Genomic DNA, 18,041 nt, shown 5'->3' with positions numbered 1-18,041 from the left:
TTAATAAACGTATACTATTACAGAAAAATCATATAATTACCACCTCCGAACCTTTACTATACAATACAAATAAATTAAAATTAATTCATCATCAAAAAATAAAACCATATAGCCATAAAGCAGAATCAAAACCAATTAATATTTTGTCTAAAAATAGAATGATAAATAAACATACTAAACGTTCAACAAAATTAACAACAGCTATTGACTTGACGAGATCAGAATTTGATAATTCTGACAATGTAATAATGACTAAATCTACGTATGATAACATACATAATGAGAAACATCACGATAATACCGGTACATATACGTCTTCAACAATCAGTAATATGGAAGAAGATGAACCTGATGATTTTTTGGCCAATAGTTCACCTGGACCTGTTGATGATGACAGTGAAGAGAGCGAATATGAAGACACGGATAGAGGAAAAAATAATACTGAACGCAATCCCTTTAGTGCATATGTAAGAGCATCGATCAGTACCACTATTCCACCAGAAGATGATGAAAAACCAGAAAACACAGAGGTAACCAAATTGAGTGCGACGGTGCTGAACAATAGTGAAAAGTTATACAAATATAGAAATAGTGGCATAACCAATAAAACCAGTAGGTATTTTTATCACAATAAATTTGATGAGGAACTCAGTACAACCAATAGAAAAACTAGTGTTTCCGAAGCCGAAAATGACTATGACGACTCTGAAATCGAGAGCACCACACTAAAAATAGTAAAAGATTCTAATGATGACGAAAGTGAGTTAGACGATATAGACGGTATTCGAATACCAAAGTCAACTACTGAAAGTCTAATCTCAGAAGATGGTGAGGTAAATGTAAGTGATGGTGTACACACTCCCAAGTGGACAGTAAATGGTGAAACAAGAGAAAATGATGAATTGGATGAAATTGAAGGTATACCTATCTCCAAATCAACAACAGTACGTGAAGATTCAGATGAACTATATGATGAAAAAAGCATAGAACACACCTCAAAATCTTACTTTAGCAATATTAATGATGCAGAAGAGCCCGATGATGCAGATAATTTCTATATGACTAATATAAATAAGACAAATAACCATGAACATAAAATTACAAATATTATAATAACCAAACCGAAAGAAACTAAATCAATGACAGCAAAAAAATATATGAACTTTTTAAAATCACCTAAAATTACTTCTCCAGAGAAACTGAAAGAATCCATAGTACTAAGTTACATAAATATGAACTCAAGTAAGTCTCGAAAAAGTGAACATCATAATCGACTAGCAGATCCTTACGATAAAAAAGAAAACAAACTATACAGTTCAACAAGTAGAAGAAAACAGAAGCATCATAAATCTTCGCTATTATTAAAAGAAAAAGAAAAGAAGACACATAAAAAGAGGAAATGGCGCAGCACTACCGAAGAAAACGTCCATAAACAGAAAGATGACTTTCATAATAATGAAGAGACATACAGTATCACGACTACTATGACACATATTGATGCTCATTTAATATCTAATAGTAGTTATGACTATAAAGATGATGAAATGAACCCTTTGTTCGTAAATAATTTAAGTAAAACAAACAGAAATAAATTTCATATTATTTCAAATTTCACTGAAAGACAACCCTCCGAAACAAATAAATTGAAAAGCGCCTCGACACCAATTTATGATAATAATCAGAAGTATTATCAAAATAATAAACTTGATAATGCAGAAACTAGCAAACCGTATACAATAGAAGTTTTTAAATCAACTAAACCCTTCAGATATAGCACAGAAGATGCCAATTATTTTTATAATGTTAAAAAAGGAAAGAAAGAAAATAATAATGATGTTAAAATTTATAATAGAGAACATATTTATGAAAGAAAACAAATTCTAGAAAGTGCCTATGATGAGCCAGTTGTTGAAAAACCTATAGAAAGCACTACAATCGTTCGTACTGAATATGAAGATAAAACGGAGAAAAAATACGAATTGAAAACAAATCCGTTAATATCATCGAAAAGCACAGTTGAAATTTATAGACCACCAGTAATATCTAAGAGTCAAAATATATCAAATGAATTAATTCCTTCGAAAAAATGGCAAGTGTTACCTACCACAGTTACTTATCGAGATATTAATGACCCGTACATAGAAAAAGAACTAATAACATCAACAATTAACGATTTACTAGATATACAAGTAAAAAAAATGACAAGCATCCATTTAAATGACATAAAAGTACAAAAAATAGAAGACACAAGTCCACTTAACTTAGCTACTATTACAACCCGTAAAACAACTACTGTAACTACAAAGATTAGACAAGTCATCATAGATAATATAACAGACCAAGAAAGCGTAGACTCAAATGAATTACAAGAAACATCTGAGAAACCGAGACCTATGACTGAAGATGACGAAGTGGCAATTGACAAATTAAACATTATTAGTAAGGGTACATTTTCACCTCATACAACTGAGAATGTAGATCAAAATATGTTTACAACTCCACTATCATACAAAACTACCGTAACACCGCGAGCGTTTAAAGACATTTTTAGTGAAGGGAACGGTGTGAAACGACATCGTGACAGTTCTACTAAAGCTAAATGTGTAGATACGACCACTTTGTCGCCATCGAATAGCTTCAATGAGGGAGCAAACAGAGAGAAAATCTGGGTAAGTTAAAAACAAAATTTGTTTAGAAAGCCTAGCACGGGGTGCAAGACGCACACACCAATAAGTGGCAAAAGTTTTGCGTCGCGCTCACTCAAATCGCGCGGCTTCTAGAGCGAGTGCGATGGAAAACTTTTGCCACATGTCATATTGACGTGCGCGTCTTGCGCCAGTGTTAGGCCTTCAGGTTGACTCTTGAGTTCCCATCTTTCGGTTTACTATACGAGTACCACTTTTGGAACAAGCCGTATTTTGCTAACATAAATTATTTATTTATGACTAGACATACCGTAATTTAGTAACCGAAACGAAGGAAACCACCATTAATTGCGCAATTATGAATTAAAGGTGAAAATATAAATAAATAAATATAAGCAAGGTATATTGCTATATAGTACGGAAAGCATAATGTTTAGTCAAAGTTTACGAATAGATATTAAAATTTGTTATCTGGTCTGGTAATATATCTCTAACCGCCCTGTAGAGATTATGGCAATAACCTGGTCTAATCATGGTCTAATCTAACCTAGCCTTGGAGGAGGCTTTATGTCCTGCAGACTTTAGGCTCTGTGTGTATAAAAAAAAATAACGTAAATTCTATTGACAGATTCTGAACGATTCATCAACAGACGATGGTCCCGCATTTAAGTGACGTATCTTTCTGACCCCTTAGCATGAATTTTCATCGTTAACGTGAAGTAGAATTCATCGAGTAATTTTGAATGAAAACATGAACAGTGCCCCTGGCGGTCGGTAGCAGAACTAAAATTTACCTACAAAATTCATCGGGTAATTTCACGTCACGTTCACGATAAAAATTCATGCTAAGGGGTCTGTTGGCGGGACAATCGACTGTTGATGAACCGTTCAGTATCTGTCAATTTAGTATCAGAGATAAAAAAAACAGACTATAAAAAACAGCCGAATAAACCTAAGAAACCTTTAAGTCGTGAGTCGTGCCGCATCACACTATACCCACCTATAATAATAATTATAAAAATATCGAGACAACCGTTGCAGATCGATAATAATAAGCATTTAACTTTGACCTTTAACATTTTTCTCCGGTAAAATAGAGTCGGATAATGCTAACTCAGCGGCGGGTTTTCTTTAACTTGTAGCCGTAGCACTAAACGAAGCAGTGTCAAAAACTACTTAGAATATTTGTCGTAAACTTTTTTAGTGTTGCCACTGGTTTCTGTTGCTAAGTTAGCGTTGCCGGACTCTAGATCGAATGTTTTGATCGGTTAATAACATGTATTATTATTGCTTCCGACTATAAACTACGATTTTACAACAATACTAGGCTTCCGCTACCGGTTGTTTTAGAGAGCGATAAGTAGGTCGTTAGTTTGTGGTCATCATCATCAGCAGGAAATAATCATCCACTGCTGGACATAGGCCTCTCCCAAGCGCCACAACACTCGGTCCTCGGCCGTCCTCATCCAGCCACTACCGGCTACCCGCTTAAGGTCTTCGGTTCAGCGGACAGGAGGGCGTCCCACGCTGCGTTTGTAGTATTGCAAGGCATTGCATTGAAAATAAACACTATTATTGAGCAGCATTTTGTCTATAGAGTATTTTATTTTATGACTTAGCTACAAGCTAGTATATATCTCAATATTGTGAAACAGGCACTTATAGATAAAATTAAGTAAGAGCTAACATCTAAGTTATCAAGAAAGATTGTCAAATAATTGCTGCAACATTCTCACCAAACATCATTATTTCACCTCATTATTTCATAAAACAGTTAAATTCACTTATGTGTTTGTATGTCATCGCAGCTTTTAAGCACATCTTCATTCATTACACCACAACTTTTCCAATTTATGTCCAAACAAAATAAGTCTTTAACTACGAACAAGACCAATCATATTTGCTTGAGGTATTTCGTTCCCATCATTGTTATGATCAAGATACAAACAAGAATGACCTTTATTCTTGAAACTTACGACTGTGATTCTTATGTTTGGTTTATTAAAATATTAACTTTGAACGCTGACTATTCGGTCTAACTGCATTTGTTTTCAAACTAAGCAGCTGGACTAACGTCTAACAATGGCTGTAGTAAATCGTATCAAAAATATGTTAAATTTGTTTGTATTGCTGAGTGTGATTCATTTAAGTGTAGTTAAAAGTGAATGTGATAGTGTTGTGACTTGTTTGAAAGAATTGTCTGCGATAAATGGCTTGGAAACAGTATCATCCTATGAAGAAATTGCGGGTAATAGGACTAAAAAATTTACTACATATATCAAAGAAGTAGGTGATAACTCTAATGATACCTACACTGAAAATGCAGAAGATTTGGATAAAAAGATTGTAGAGTTCTCTGAATTATTAAAAGAGCAACTGACACAATCGTTAATTAAATACGAATCAGAGATTTTCAAGAAATATGATGATAATATAACAACCTTAATCAAAACGTTTGAAGTCCTTGATGACAGTGAAACTGTGACTGAACCACCAGAACAATTGAAAACTAATGTTTCGGTGTTAAAAACTAAAGATAGTTTAGAAATTATTGCAGATAATGTTACTTCCATAGCTGCATCATCAAATATCAGTAAAGAAGTAATAATGCACGAACTCCCTACCATAATATCTTCCACCACGATAAAAAATAGTGATACATCTGTAAGCCAAACAGATAACAAAAGTTCAAAGATGAATAAAGATGATCAAAATTTACTAGCTGAATTATTTGATCTTATTACTATGGGTGCCAGTAATACAAAAACTAAAATGATTAAAACTATTGATACATCTTTGAATAATTTGCAGAAAAATGTAAACACGACAGCAAATTTTGAAAAAAAAGCTCATGAAAAACAAATATCGACTGAAACAAAAAATATCACAAACATCATAAATATTACAAACAATTACGACAACATGAAAAAAGCTGCGACTAAAGGTAACAGTAAAATTTTAGTTACAAATAATAATATCACAGTGTTACCAATAGGTAAAGTCAATAACGCAATAAAAGATTTAAAAAAAGAAACAAAACTTTTAACACAAACAAATGTATCCAATTACATTCTAACTACAGAAGCGACTTTAGATGAGGAAAAAAATGAGAATGATGGTAATGAAACAATAAACATTCTTAGCATTGATGATAAGAATTTGAACAACATTTATCAAGAAAATTACCTAAAGTACAAATTAATTGAAGAACAAACACCTGAAGACAAAGATTTTGTCTATGATTTGATAGCATTTGACGACAACAATACTGACTACCCTAAAATAGATTATGTGGAAATGTATAAGGATACGACCAATGAAGATATAGGATTTACTACACCGAATTTGAACTTAATTGCTAATGAAAATAAAGAGATCATTGAAGATATTACTGAAAGTGTTGTGAATGTAGTAATAATACCCTGCCTCGAGAACCTTAAAAACTGCTCTGTGAATGAAAATACAAGTGTTGGCGCTGATAATTCAACAGTAAGTTTTTATTGAGTACAAACATCATTTGCTTTTCCAACAGTACTAGTAACATACTAGAATTATAAAAATAAAACGACGTTAATAGGTAAATAAGCAAGAGGAAAAAGTAAGATTGAGTATCGAGTATTAAGTAAGCTTTATTCATCATTATTATTAAGCCCCAATGGCCGAAAGAAACACAGGATCGGGAACGGTGGTCATTATCTAAGGAGGCCTTTGCCCAGCAGTGGGACACGATGCAGGCTATTGAGACCAGAAACAAAAATAAGTTGCTTTTCCCCACACTCAGACTTTCGAAAACAAACACATCATTCATGGGGAACTGTATACGTTTTTATAATAAATTATCAAATGAAGCAATAAACCTTACTGAGCAAAAATTTAAGAATTATGTTAAAGCTACATTATGTAGTAAAGCTTACTATAGTATAAATGATTATTTAAACGACAAAAACGCGTGGTCTTGTCCACCTCAGCTAAGGCTATTGAAAAAATGAAATGGATATAGGTACTTAAGTAAAATTGTAGGTACTAGATATAAGTAAAAATTGTAATAGATTATAAGGAAAAAGTTGAAAAGATGCTCGAGGAGTTTCTTTCGCCATTTCTTTCCTTCTCAATGACGGGGCCTTTGTGAAATGGTGGTAGATGACTATCGACAAATAATTGTAAAATTTTACGTCGATTAAACCATTTGAATTTGAATTTGAATTTGAATTTGAAAAATTTGCTATACATAAAAAATAATAATTATTAAGCATCACAACTTTAAGATTCTATTCTTTGAGAAGATTTAAAGATGTATAACCTAATTGACCGGACACGTACAATAAGTACAGTACAGTACATACATACAAACATGTAAAATTATTATTATTTTATAGCGCTAGTACCTGCGCTACTAAAATTAGGAATGGATGTGTTTATATGTTTCTCTCATGTGCAATTTGAAGCATCAGGCGTATCTCGAATAACATATAACAATAGACGAATGTTTAATAACACAATCTAGGTTTTATTTTGAAAACAAATGATCTGCTAAGCGTCAACAAACATAGCTATTTTACATTTTATCACTTGAAACTTAAACCTTTACCAGTACAATAAATAAACTTTCCATATGAATTGTCTCGATTTAAAGTATTAAGTTTAAAATATATATTTTTTGACGAATCGGAAAAAAAAGCAGTGTCTGTAAAAAACATACAATGAACGGTCTCGCTTGTGATGGACGTTTCGAAATCCATCATATTTTCCAACTAAAATCAAGCAACGGAAGAATTTTGCGTGATATGGCTATGGCAGCCATGTTAGTCTGTGTTATAAGCTTTAGCGGTAGATACCTGCAATGAAAATGATAATGACAAATACATATAGGTATATAACATACTTTCTGAATTCGTTAAAAAAAAATTGCGTGCTACATCAACACTAGTACAAAAGAATTCAACGCGTATTCTTTAGTAAAAAACGTTTTTTGTTGTAATAAAATATATTTTTAATGATTTTGAAAATAAAACCGAAATTAAATATATTTGGAAAGGGTTTTTACATTCTACGGTGAAGAAAAACATTGATCTTTAGAATATGATCTACGAAATGATTAATTATGGAGTCAAAACCGCATATTAAGTCACAGGATTGGCACCTGAGCGCAAATAAATCCGCATTTTTTATACCTTCTACCAACGGATCGGCTGTTCTAAGGTAGAATAACAAACATATTTTTTCGACTGCGATGTTTAATCACGCCAGTCCTACCATTAATCATGGTAGGACAAAAGAGCGTGTCTACACTATAAGATGGAACAAAAACCAACGCTAATAGATCCGGGATTTATTATTAGTACTTAACTTTGTTTATTTTAATAGAAAAACTATACGGTCGTTGATAAATAAATAATCTATAATACATAATTATGACTGCAACAATGGTAGTAGAAAATTTTACTCTTACGGTAAAAAATAGGATGGTCTATAACCCAAAAAAAATTAATTTTCAAAAGATAAAGGTAGAATTGTGTATAATGTATAAAAAATATACATCCATGCTATAGACGCTTACGAATAGTTTAATACCTTTACGAGATAGATACTTTATTACTATATGGCCTCAAACAGGGTCTTAGTTAGACAGATGTCAAACTTATAAAACATCTAACAATTTGGATTGGTTTAATAATAGGTGTTATGTTATGGGCACTTATCAGGCAATAAAGGTATCACGAATGTTCAAGGTTAACTTAGTACGGGTTTGATCCCACTAGAGTATCTAATATCATAATTAATACACTCACGGGCAATGAAAAGGTTCCACTGAGAAAAGCACCAAATTACTCCTGACCGGAAAAGGCTGGCTTAGTGACGCCTTTTGCAATATTTAAGTACCTACATTTGACAGAGAATCTCGATATTACCAACTTATTACGGTATGTTCAAATTTGAAATGAAATGTATAAAACCATTTGGGTCGTTTGGTGTCGACATTTTGTGTGTGGAACTTTTTCATTGCCCGTGAGTGTAAATTCGTAGACTGGCTCATGGTTTACTTTTAAATTATACATACACCTTTTAATTTAATTCCGTGGACTCTATAATCAATTTTAGTTCTTGTTTCTTAAAACGTTTTAAGTGTTTTCTTTAATCAACTCAAAGGGTCATTGTGAAAAATTTTGTTCTACGAATTTATAAATTACGCAAAAAAAGTTTATTTCTCCATGCAAATTTGGTTGGTGACATGACTTTTTACTACGGCATGTAGAGTTTTAGTTTGTACAAGGGATAAGAGAAGAGAGGTGCATTAAATTAGTTAAAATAAAACAAGTTTTGAAGTACCTTTAAATAAATACACAAATAATTATTCTACATAGTTAGTTGAATAGTCCAAATAGGTCCAAGTCCACTAATCTCATGGGAAAATGGGTTTATAGTTCCGTATAAAGATCCCAGTTTAAGTCATCCTATTGTTGCATTATAATTATTATAATGTGTTGTTCACCTACTAGCATAATTAACTATGTTGGTTTAGTTTAAAAGCACTTCAATTGAGTTACTAATAATAATGTTTATCTAAGTTATTTTTATGTACCCAGAAAAGTTAGAAAATAAATAAATAAAATAAATATGTGGGGACATCTCACACACGGCCATCCGACCCTAAGCTAGGCAGAGCCTGTGTTATGGGTATCGGATAGTTGATATATTTACACAAATATATAATTACATATTAAATATAAATATGAACACCCAAGACCCGAGTACAAATATCTGTCTTTAAACAAATACCTGCCCTAGCCGGGAATCGAACCCGGGACCTTCGGCATAGCAGTCAGGGCCACTAACCATTATGCCATTCGACCATTCCATGATGAATGGATCCACATTTATCTCGGCTGTCCCATTTTAAAACACAGTAACAGCCATGAGACAAAATGTTCAGGAGAGCCAAAAAACATTTTTGTCCCTTCATTTCAATGCCCTGGTAAAACTATGACAGATATCTGAACAAATGTAAGCTTAAAAGAAGCGGCAGAACCTAGGCTTTACATACAATACTATTTCATTTAAATATAACTAAAATTGTTGCTGTAATGCACAAAAGAAAACACTTACTAGGTTTTATATGGTTTTCTCACCCTAAAACCGCCCTCACTGACCATTTCGAAACCTAGTAAGAGCCATTATTGTGTAATTTAAGACAAGTTAAGTATATTTTAAGTATATGTTTGGGATCCTTCACATATTATAAATCCAATTTTGCAGCACTTTTACACGACGGCACTATAAGTAATAGCTGAAATACGGGCATATTTTTATGTTTTTTTTTTGTTTTATGTAAATGAATTAAATAGCCATATTAAGAAGGCTCTAACATGAAAATTATTTATGGCTGCCTTCAATTAGACAATATTTCCTAAATTTCTATCTAAAAATCAGTTTTCTCTTATTTATAACTTGTTTTTTTTTTGGTTTATGCAAAATAGGGCTAGTAGAAAGGTTCTGACGAGAAAGGTCTCTATGGCTTTTATAAAGAAGACAAAATTTACTTATGTTCTACTTTTAATTCAACTCTCTAGGTCTCATTGGTGCAAAGATACAGGTTCTGAAATGTCTGATATTTTGTTCGAAAAAAGTGTTAGTAATAATGTATGCCATTTGTGACTTACTAAAATTAACGGACGAAAATTGTCCTTTGCTGACCATTTCAAAACCTAGTAAGCGCCATTGACCATTTTAAAACCTAGTAAGTCATTTTCACTTACTGTGTTTTAAAATGGTTGGTGGCTCTTACTATGTTTTGAAATGGTTTTCGTGGCATTTTTGATTTCGCAGGGTGGAGTTACTAGGTTTTTAGAAATTTTATTTTCGTTTCTAAGCGGTTTTTTGATATTTTGACAATGCAGTTTTGTGCGGAATCGCCTAAAATAATATATAAATCAAAGACCCATTTTTTTTTAAAGTTGGCGGTTACTGTGTTTTGAAATGGGACAGCCGATCTGTTTGTTAGCTTTGCTTATCCATCTAAAGTCTGAGCTACAATATTCACGTGCATACATATTGGTAAAATAATTTAAAATAAAAACAGACATAACGCAACTGTGAATAAAGCAATGAAATCTTTTTAGGGTTCATTTGAAGACAGGAGAAACGCCAGGATTTTATAACGGGCGCGAAGTATTAAATTTTCAGGCACTTAAAAAATAAAGAGCCATAATTTCTTACGCCTGTTTTTTATTGCTTAAGTTAAGTTCCGTTTACACTGGTGCTTCATTCTTTGACGAAATTAAAGGACGATTAATTTGTGGACCTTTTTTAAAAAAGGAAGTCGTGGCCGTCAGTATTATTATAATATATATGAAGTTGTTAGTTGTTTTACAGTATGAATGAACTGTAGCGAAACAAAAACTAGACAAATCTGTTTCTGGATTTAATATTATTGGGGGATTGAATTGTAATCTTTGGTGGTGACAAAACCAGAGCTGGACTAGGGTTTATCACCGTGTTGAAGGACTAGCCTGCTTGATTACTTCTCAGTCGTTAAATGACAGGGTGCACTAGACGTATTATGGTACAGATAATAATTTTTTTCACGATGCTCCTTTCATTACAAATAAGAAATGGACATGTTGGGATAGACATGTAAACATGTAAGACATTTTTATAGAGAGTGATGTGAGCACACCTTTATGAAAGATATTAAGAAAGAGAAGATATAATACGTAGCTGTCTTTGAAGAACATTAATAATACCATTACTTACGAAGAATTACTTAGTGTACCTACACAAAGGCACGCTAAACACGCATTATTTGATTCTAAACTTTTGTCTGTCTGTAGACCTTGGAACATTGTCTAACAATATACAAGAGGGTTTCATCGTGTATAGTCCGTTGTAGGTATTTACAAACATAAGTACATAAGGTATAATGTCGTGGGGATGATGAAGCCGAAAGGGGTTCACTCAAGGTTCAACTTTTTCCAGTAAATAACTTTTGTTCTATAAGACGTTGAAAAATTCTGACAGTATTAGAACAAAGTTTATAATAGGTATTTATTAATTATATCATAATTTTACAAAAGATACAGTGATTACTGGAATACTAGATACAATCTGTATTTTGACGGCCGACTTGTGTAGTGGTTAGGGACCCTGACTGCGGAGCCGAAGATCCCGGGTTCGATTCCCGGCTGGAGCAGATATTTGTTTAAAGACAAATATTTGTACTCGGGTCTTGGGTGTTGATATTTATATTTAATATGTATCTATCTATGTATTTGTGTAGATATATCAGCTGTCCGATATTAATAACACGAGTACTTATATCCACATACGAGCCCGATACACATAGAGAGACAAAGTATCACGGGTGTGTTTGTCGAAGTCCAGGAAGTTTGTAGGTCACCTTGATTATCCGCCAAGAGTTTTTTATATGCACTAACGAGGGTCTACTTTACTGTTCTCTTAAGTATATCCTCCCCCATGTCCCATAACACAGGTTCTGCCTAGCTTGGGGTCGGATGGTCGTGTGTGAGATGTTCCCACATATTTATAATTATTTATTTGTTTATGTCTCATTCCAGGGGACACTGACCACAGACAGCTGCGTCACTCGCTCGCGCTCGCGTGACGTCACAAGCGTATTGTTCCCGTGGGTGGCGGCCATCTTTGTTCGAGACGTCTCCTCCAGCCGGTACACCTATGTGTGTGATGGAGCCGTGCTGTCGCAAAACAGTGTGCTTACTGGTGAGTGCTGTCTAGATTAATTATAACCTAACCTAAAACTAACCTAAAAAAACCCCGACATTCAACACCAAAAGTCGCATAACTTTTGAAGGGCTAAGCCAATTTTGATAATATATAGCTCAGAACACTCGGATTAACATTACCTATCATCAAAAAAAAAACAAAACGAGAATCGGTTCAGCCGTTCGGGAGCTATGCTACTATAAACATATAGACAGACACACAGACGCGCGTTGCCCCGTGGGTGGCGGCCATCTTTGTTCGAGACGTCTCTTCCAGTCGGTACACGTATGTGTGTGATGGAGCCGTGCTGTCCCAGTACACTGTGCTTACTGGTGAGTGGAGAGAAAATCGAACGTTGACCTTTGCATTTTCACAACCTATTACAGTCTCTGCCGCCGGCCATCACGGTAACTGCGATTTCGCTGTGCTTAGCGACCGTGCTTCAGGTACCTAAATTGATATCTAACGCACGTTAAAAACCGCCGACATTCAAAACTAAAAGTATCATAACTTTTGAACGGCAAAGCCGATTTTAATAAAATATAGCTTAGAACACTCGGATTAGCATTAACTATCATCCAAAAAAACAAAATCAAAAATCGGTTCATCCGTTTGGCAGTTACGCTATCACAAACAGATAGACAGATACACAGACGTGTTGTTCCCGTGGGTGGCGGCCATCTTTGTTCGAGACGTCTCTTCCAGTCGGTACACGTATGTGTGTGATGGAGCCGTGCTGTCGCAGTACACTGTGCTTACTGGTGAGTGTTGGCCAGATACATCGATGTCACATTCCATCCATTCAACTCCAGAACTCATCATAATCATCAGCCAATAATGATTCACTGCTGGTCAATACCGGCTACTTGTCTAAGGTAGTCAGTCCAGCGGGTCCAGGGTATCCCATGCTTTGTTTGCCTGTTTGTGGTCTCCACTCGAGAATTGACAAACTCAAAATGTCCCCCATATCATTGGTTCTGAAATAGAATATAAAATAAAGATGTACCTATAAAAGAACACACAGGCCCTCTGCTTTCTCTTGGGTCCTGGACTAAAGTGCGGGTATGAAAAGAGCATTTCTGAGTAACGTATCAAGTAGTAGGATCAACTATATACTTTATATATGTCCAGCGCACCCTAGCAGTCAGCGAATGATACTATTCCAACTGTGTAGTGTCTGTAAACCAGTCTATTTCACATATTTCCTCTTAGCATGAGCCTCCTCTAACGCTGAAGGGTTTTGATATGATCTATGCGTTTGGCCAACAGGCTGCAGGCAGTCTACAGACTGACCCTTAATTTTCAAGAGGCTGTAAAACTGTTCAATGTCACAAATAAATTAAGTTACTTACCTTAAAAATTACAACAACACTTAGGGTGACTTGTACATGTACCAGTGCATTTAAAAGTATTTAAATCTACGCTTTGCATTGACATTATAGTGTCAGAGCAAGCGAGCATAACATTTAAATACACTTAAATGTACCTACTGTACAAGTCACCCTAAGTTTCTTAACTTAGAGTGCTGTAACTAGAAAATAATATTAAGTAGGTATATTATTAATGTTGAAAAGGTAACAGTCATTGTTAGTTTGAGCAGTTTTTAAGGTCTAAAAACCAATTAATATTGACTGACGGGCGGTAGCGAAAGCTATGATTAGAAGTCACGCATATTCACCAACGCTCGCTGTTCACACACGATTTCATAATGGAAAGCAAAACTATAAAAGACAATAAAAAGAACAAAAAGGCTGCATGCAAAACTGAGGCATTTAAACCAAACGCTAGCTGGCTGGAAACACAGCAGCTTCACGAAAAAAAAGAAAAAAGAGACTTAACGCAAACGCTGTGTCATTTCTAAACGTCAGAGTGCAGGATCCGGAAAAACAAAACGGAACTGTTTTTTTTTCTTTTTTACTTTTTTCTCGCTTGAACGCAGACTGGGTCTAATTTGATTACTGCCAACCTCTTTACTGTCGTAAATTTGCCAGCAATGCACGGCGACTGGGCGGCCATTGCTGTAGGAAAACATACGGTATATTCTCATATTTCCGGAAATATTATTGAGATTAAGTCGTGTTTAGAGTCAAGGAAAAAATTATGAATGTTAAGCTTTAAAATTGGTATAATATTTCTCTCTTCCCTCGAGAAGATATTCTCAGGATAGTCTGACTTGTTTTAAGATAATTTGTTGCATATGCATAGCAAACTTTAATAAGCAAATAAATAAATAAACATACACCATCCTAACTCCACATTTAAGTCTGGTGAAAAGTTTTCTGTCCACAAAAAGAAAAGTAATAATGACCTTAACAAAGTTCCTAGTTTAATGCGATTCTAGGAACGAAGAAAGTTAGCTATTTCAACCTAATTTTATCGTACTTACTTTATAATTACTTGTGTTGTCTATCCGTACAAAATACTCGTTAAAATTTAATTTTAACGAGTATTTTAATTTTAGCTAACTGTAATTTATGAATACAAACTAAAAAACTTTAGGTAAGCTAGTGAATTATAAATGAAGTAGGTATATAATGACAGAATTAAGTTTACAAGTTACAAGCTCTAACTGGGTCCACATTTTTGTTGGTGTATACCATGAAGTTTGCGTTCTTAGGTAACTATTTAAAGTCTGTTTTTATCTCAGATACTAAATTAACAGATTCTGAACGGTTCCTCAACAGACGCCCAACGGCATCCCGCCAATAATCCCGGGACAATCGACAGTTGATGAACCGTTCAGAATCTGTAAATTTTTTATTTGAGATTAAAAAACAGATTTTAACATGAGATCTTTTCTAATTATTTACCCTTCAGCTGTCCGCGATATAAATGTCAATTAACATTTCAACTGCGCGTGAACTTGCTTATCTATTCTATTTCTCACAATAAAATGTTTAATGTCAAGTTTAAATTGCAGTCAGACTTTTGTGAAATGGTGTCACTGCGTTTTAATGGACAACATTTCATTTTCTTTACCCTATATTTTTATTAGCTATTCGGAAAGGTTATTAAAAATTAGAGGACCCTTATTTTTTTATTTTGTATATACATCAATTTTTTCATGTTATTTTTAACTTTAAAGTTAATTATTTTAAAACCGGAAGTGACGTCACATATTAGGCTAAATTTTTATTTTTGTCTTTTGCCATAGTCTCGAAAAAAAACATAAATGACACTGACAAGTGACATTTAAACTTTGTTTACATGCCAACGAACAAATGGGTCATTTTCAAATGACATTGATATTTTTGATGATACCAAGTACTTTATCATGTAAAAAAATAAGCAGAAGCATTTTTCAGAAGTATTTTTTCAGCTGTGTAGGCAGTGGCATGCTCTGGGACATATTATATAGAGGTCATCTTTTAATACGTACTAACCATTTTATATGATAAATAAAAAAAATAGTCAGAAAGTGTCAGAACAGAATTTATGAAAATGACCCAAATAAACAACAACGTCACGATAAAACGTCAACGTCAATAAAAAATGAAAGCGACAGTTACTTTGTTTTTAAATCTATAGGCTTTGATCATCAAAATGCATCGCACCTGATGCATGACGTCATCAGCACTTTTTTACTATTTCATGAATTTCTCGAAAATGATACATCCAAAAAATACAAAAACATTTTTTTTGTGGTCTTTAGATCTAAATCTCGAAATGGTTTACGATTTATAGCAGCTTTAGTTTTTTGAAATGTTGTCCATTAAAGGCCGAGGGTCTCTAACTGCTATGAAATAGCACTTGAGTTTGAATGACATTCGAAGCAAAAGTTTCATAAAGTAAAATGCTAAACGGTTTTTAACAATACACAATACAACTTTACTCATACCATAACAGTGATAGTTTGAAACATATAATGTCAGTTAAGTTTTGTGATTGGATGATTAGTGTTAAACTTAAAAACGGGTGCTAATGAGGGGATTTAATGAGTTTTTATTTTTATTTTCAGCTGCACATTGCCTGAGAAATGGTTCCGTGGTGATACCACTGAAAGACATCATCATCGTTCTGGGTAAACTCAGCCAAAAAGACATGGATGGAAATGAAATCTACAAGGTAATATACGCACATAAATTAATAATATAAATCAAAAATATTACGATAAACACTAAAGAGGCTGTGATATTCAAATAAGTACCTAACCACTGTCCACCAACCCGCACTAGGCCAGCGTGGTGGACTAGACCTAAACCCTTCCTTCAATGGAAGGGGAACCGTGCCCCAGCAGTAAGGACGTGATGGGTCGGATGATCACTTTAATAGAGAAGAGAATTGTTTTGTAAGTTTTTTCGCGCTTTTACTTATCCTTTTGTCAGATGAGTCAGAGGTCACTTGGTAACTTGCCCGTCTTCCATCAATCACCAAATTAATTCACCAAAACCGAACCTCAAAACCCCTTTCCAGCCGCGTGACGTCATCATCCACAACTCATACTCCCAAGATGGCGGCGTGAGACACGACCTGGCTCTACTGGTGACGGAGACCCGTATAGAATACCGCGAGAAACGCGTGGAGCCCGCCTGCCTCCCCCACGGAGAGACTGAGGCTATTGAAGCTGTGGTGAGTAGAGACTGATTCTGTTGGGGTTGTGGTGAGTAGAGACTGATACTGTTGGGGTTGTGGTGAGTAGAGACTGATACTGTTGGGGTTGGAATGAGTAGTTTCTGTAGCTGTTGACGTTATTGTGATTATAGACTGAAATTGTAGAGCCTACGGGTAGTAGAGACTATAAATGTTTAGGCTAAAGTGAGTAGAATCTGGCCCTGTTGGGGTTTTAGTTAGTAGCTATCAGAGGCACAAGAACTGGTAGTGTAGAATAAAATACTCAGGCTATTAAGATTGGAGAGAGTACATAGAATCTATTGTTAATCTATGTTTTAATTTAGAGACTTCGATTGGTGAGTGAGATATGTAAATCACTCATTCATGTTTCGTATTTTCCAGTCTACGGGGTGGAACATCTCCGGAGATCTGATCCCGATCCCGTTCCGCGGAGGACACAACGATGACTGCCTTCAGGAACACGAGAAGCAATCCAAGAATGTATTCTGCAGCACCTACCTTTCAGGTATAACTTCATTATCATCTGCCCGTAGTCGTTCACTGAAAGACATAGGCCGCTGCCATAGAGTAATTGATATACTAGTCTATGTCTCTCCTAAGGAGCGTCACAACACTTTGTCCTCGGTCTGCCTGCCTCGGTCTCTGGTTAGTGATCGTCTTCTGTTTAAAAGTATTCTTTCTTTAACGCCATAGTGTCCGTTCTGTCGTATCAGCTGTTCCTTACTGTACTTCCGATGCACCCTGGGCAATCAGAGACCGGCGCTAATCTAACTATTTACTTTCACCATAAAGACTAACGTTCTGTGTATGCCAAGGGTGCGCTGTACGTATGTATATTAGGTATCAGTTGATGCTGTGCACCAGTGAGTAATTGAGGAAAATGTTTTCTTCACAGATATAACCACATGTCCAAGCTACGGTGGCATTTACGCCGAGCGTCTCAGAGACGGGGTGTGGTACCTCCGAGGGATCCAAACAGCTGATGAGATCAACCAGAGGTTCTGCGTGAATAGGAATGTCAGATATACAGATCTGACGAAGTATGCCGATTGGTTGCGATTAAATGTGGTTTGAGTTTGAAAGTGA

General features: G+C 34.8%; 1 protein-coding gene across 2 annotated transcripts; it reads left to right on the top strand.

The window, feature by feature from the left end:
* The first annotated feature begins 4,675 nt into the window (after positions 1-4,675).
* LOC105390163 lies at positions 4,676-18,037 on the top strand. 2 transcript variants are annotated; one of them, XM_048631352.1, is made up of 7 exons: positions 4,676-6,134; positions 12,218-12,289; positions 12,625-12,715; positions 16,342-16,448; positions 16,797-16,952; positions 17,337-17,460; positions 17,851-18,037. In XM_048631352.1, exons 1-7 carry the CDS (start codon positions 4,728-4,730, stop codon positions 18,027-18,029), a joined length of 2,136 nt encoding a protein of 711 aa, XP_048487309.1. In that variant the 5' UTR covers positions 4,676-4,727; the 3' UTR covers positions 18,030-18,037. The 2 variants fall into 2 exon arrangements, with proteins under 2 accessions (XP_048487309.1, XP_037967186.2); XM_038111258.2 differs by lacking the exon at positions 12,625-12,715 and having other exon boundaries at positions 4,677-6,134; positions 12,218-12,380.
* Positions 18,038-18,041: the final 4 nt, after the last annotated feature.

The sequence above is a fragment of the Plutella xylostella genome, chromosome 28 (genome assembly GCF_932276165.1).
Source record: "Plutella xylostella chromosome 28, ilPluXylo3.1, whole genome shotgun sequence".
Lineage (NCBI taxonomy): Eukaryota > Metazoa > Arthropoda > Insecta > Lepidoptera > Plutellidae > Plutella > Plutella xylostella.
The sequence above is the reverse complement of the archived record's forward strand: the minus strand, read 5'-3'. Positions and strand labels throughout refer to the sequence as shown.

Bases quoted from the DNA above. Each gene is read 5' to 3' on its own strand.
- LOC105390163 (XM_048631352.1), top strand. From the start codon at position 4,728: ATGGCTGTAGTAAATCGTATCAAAAATATGTTAAATTTGTTTGTATTG. The intron at 12,290-12,624 runs GTGGCGGCCATC...GTTGCCCCGTGG, and splicing joins CAAGCGTATTGTTCCCGTGG to GTGGCGGCCATCTTTGTTCG. The intron at 16,953-17,336 runs GTGAGTAGAGAC...CGTATTTTCCAG, and splicing joins CTGAGGCTATTGAAGCTGTG to TCTACGGGGTGGAACATCTC.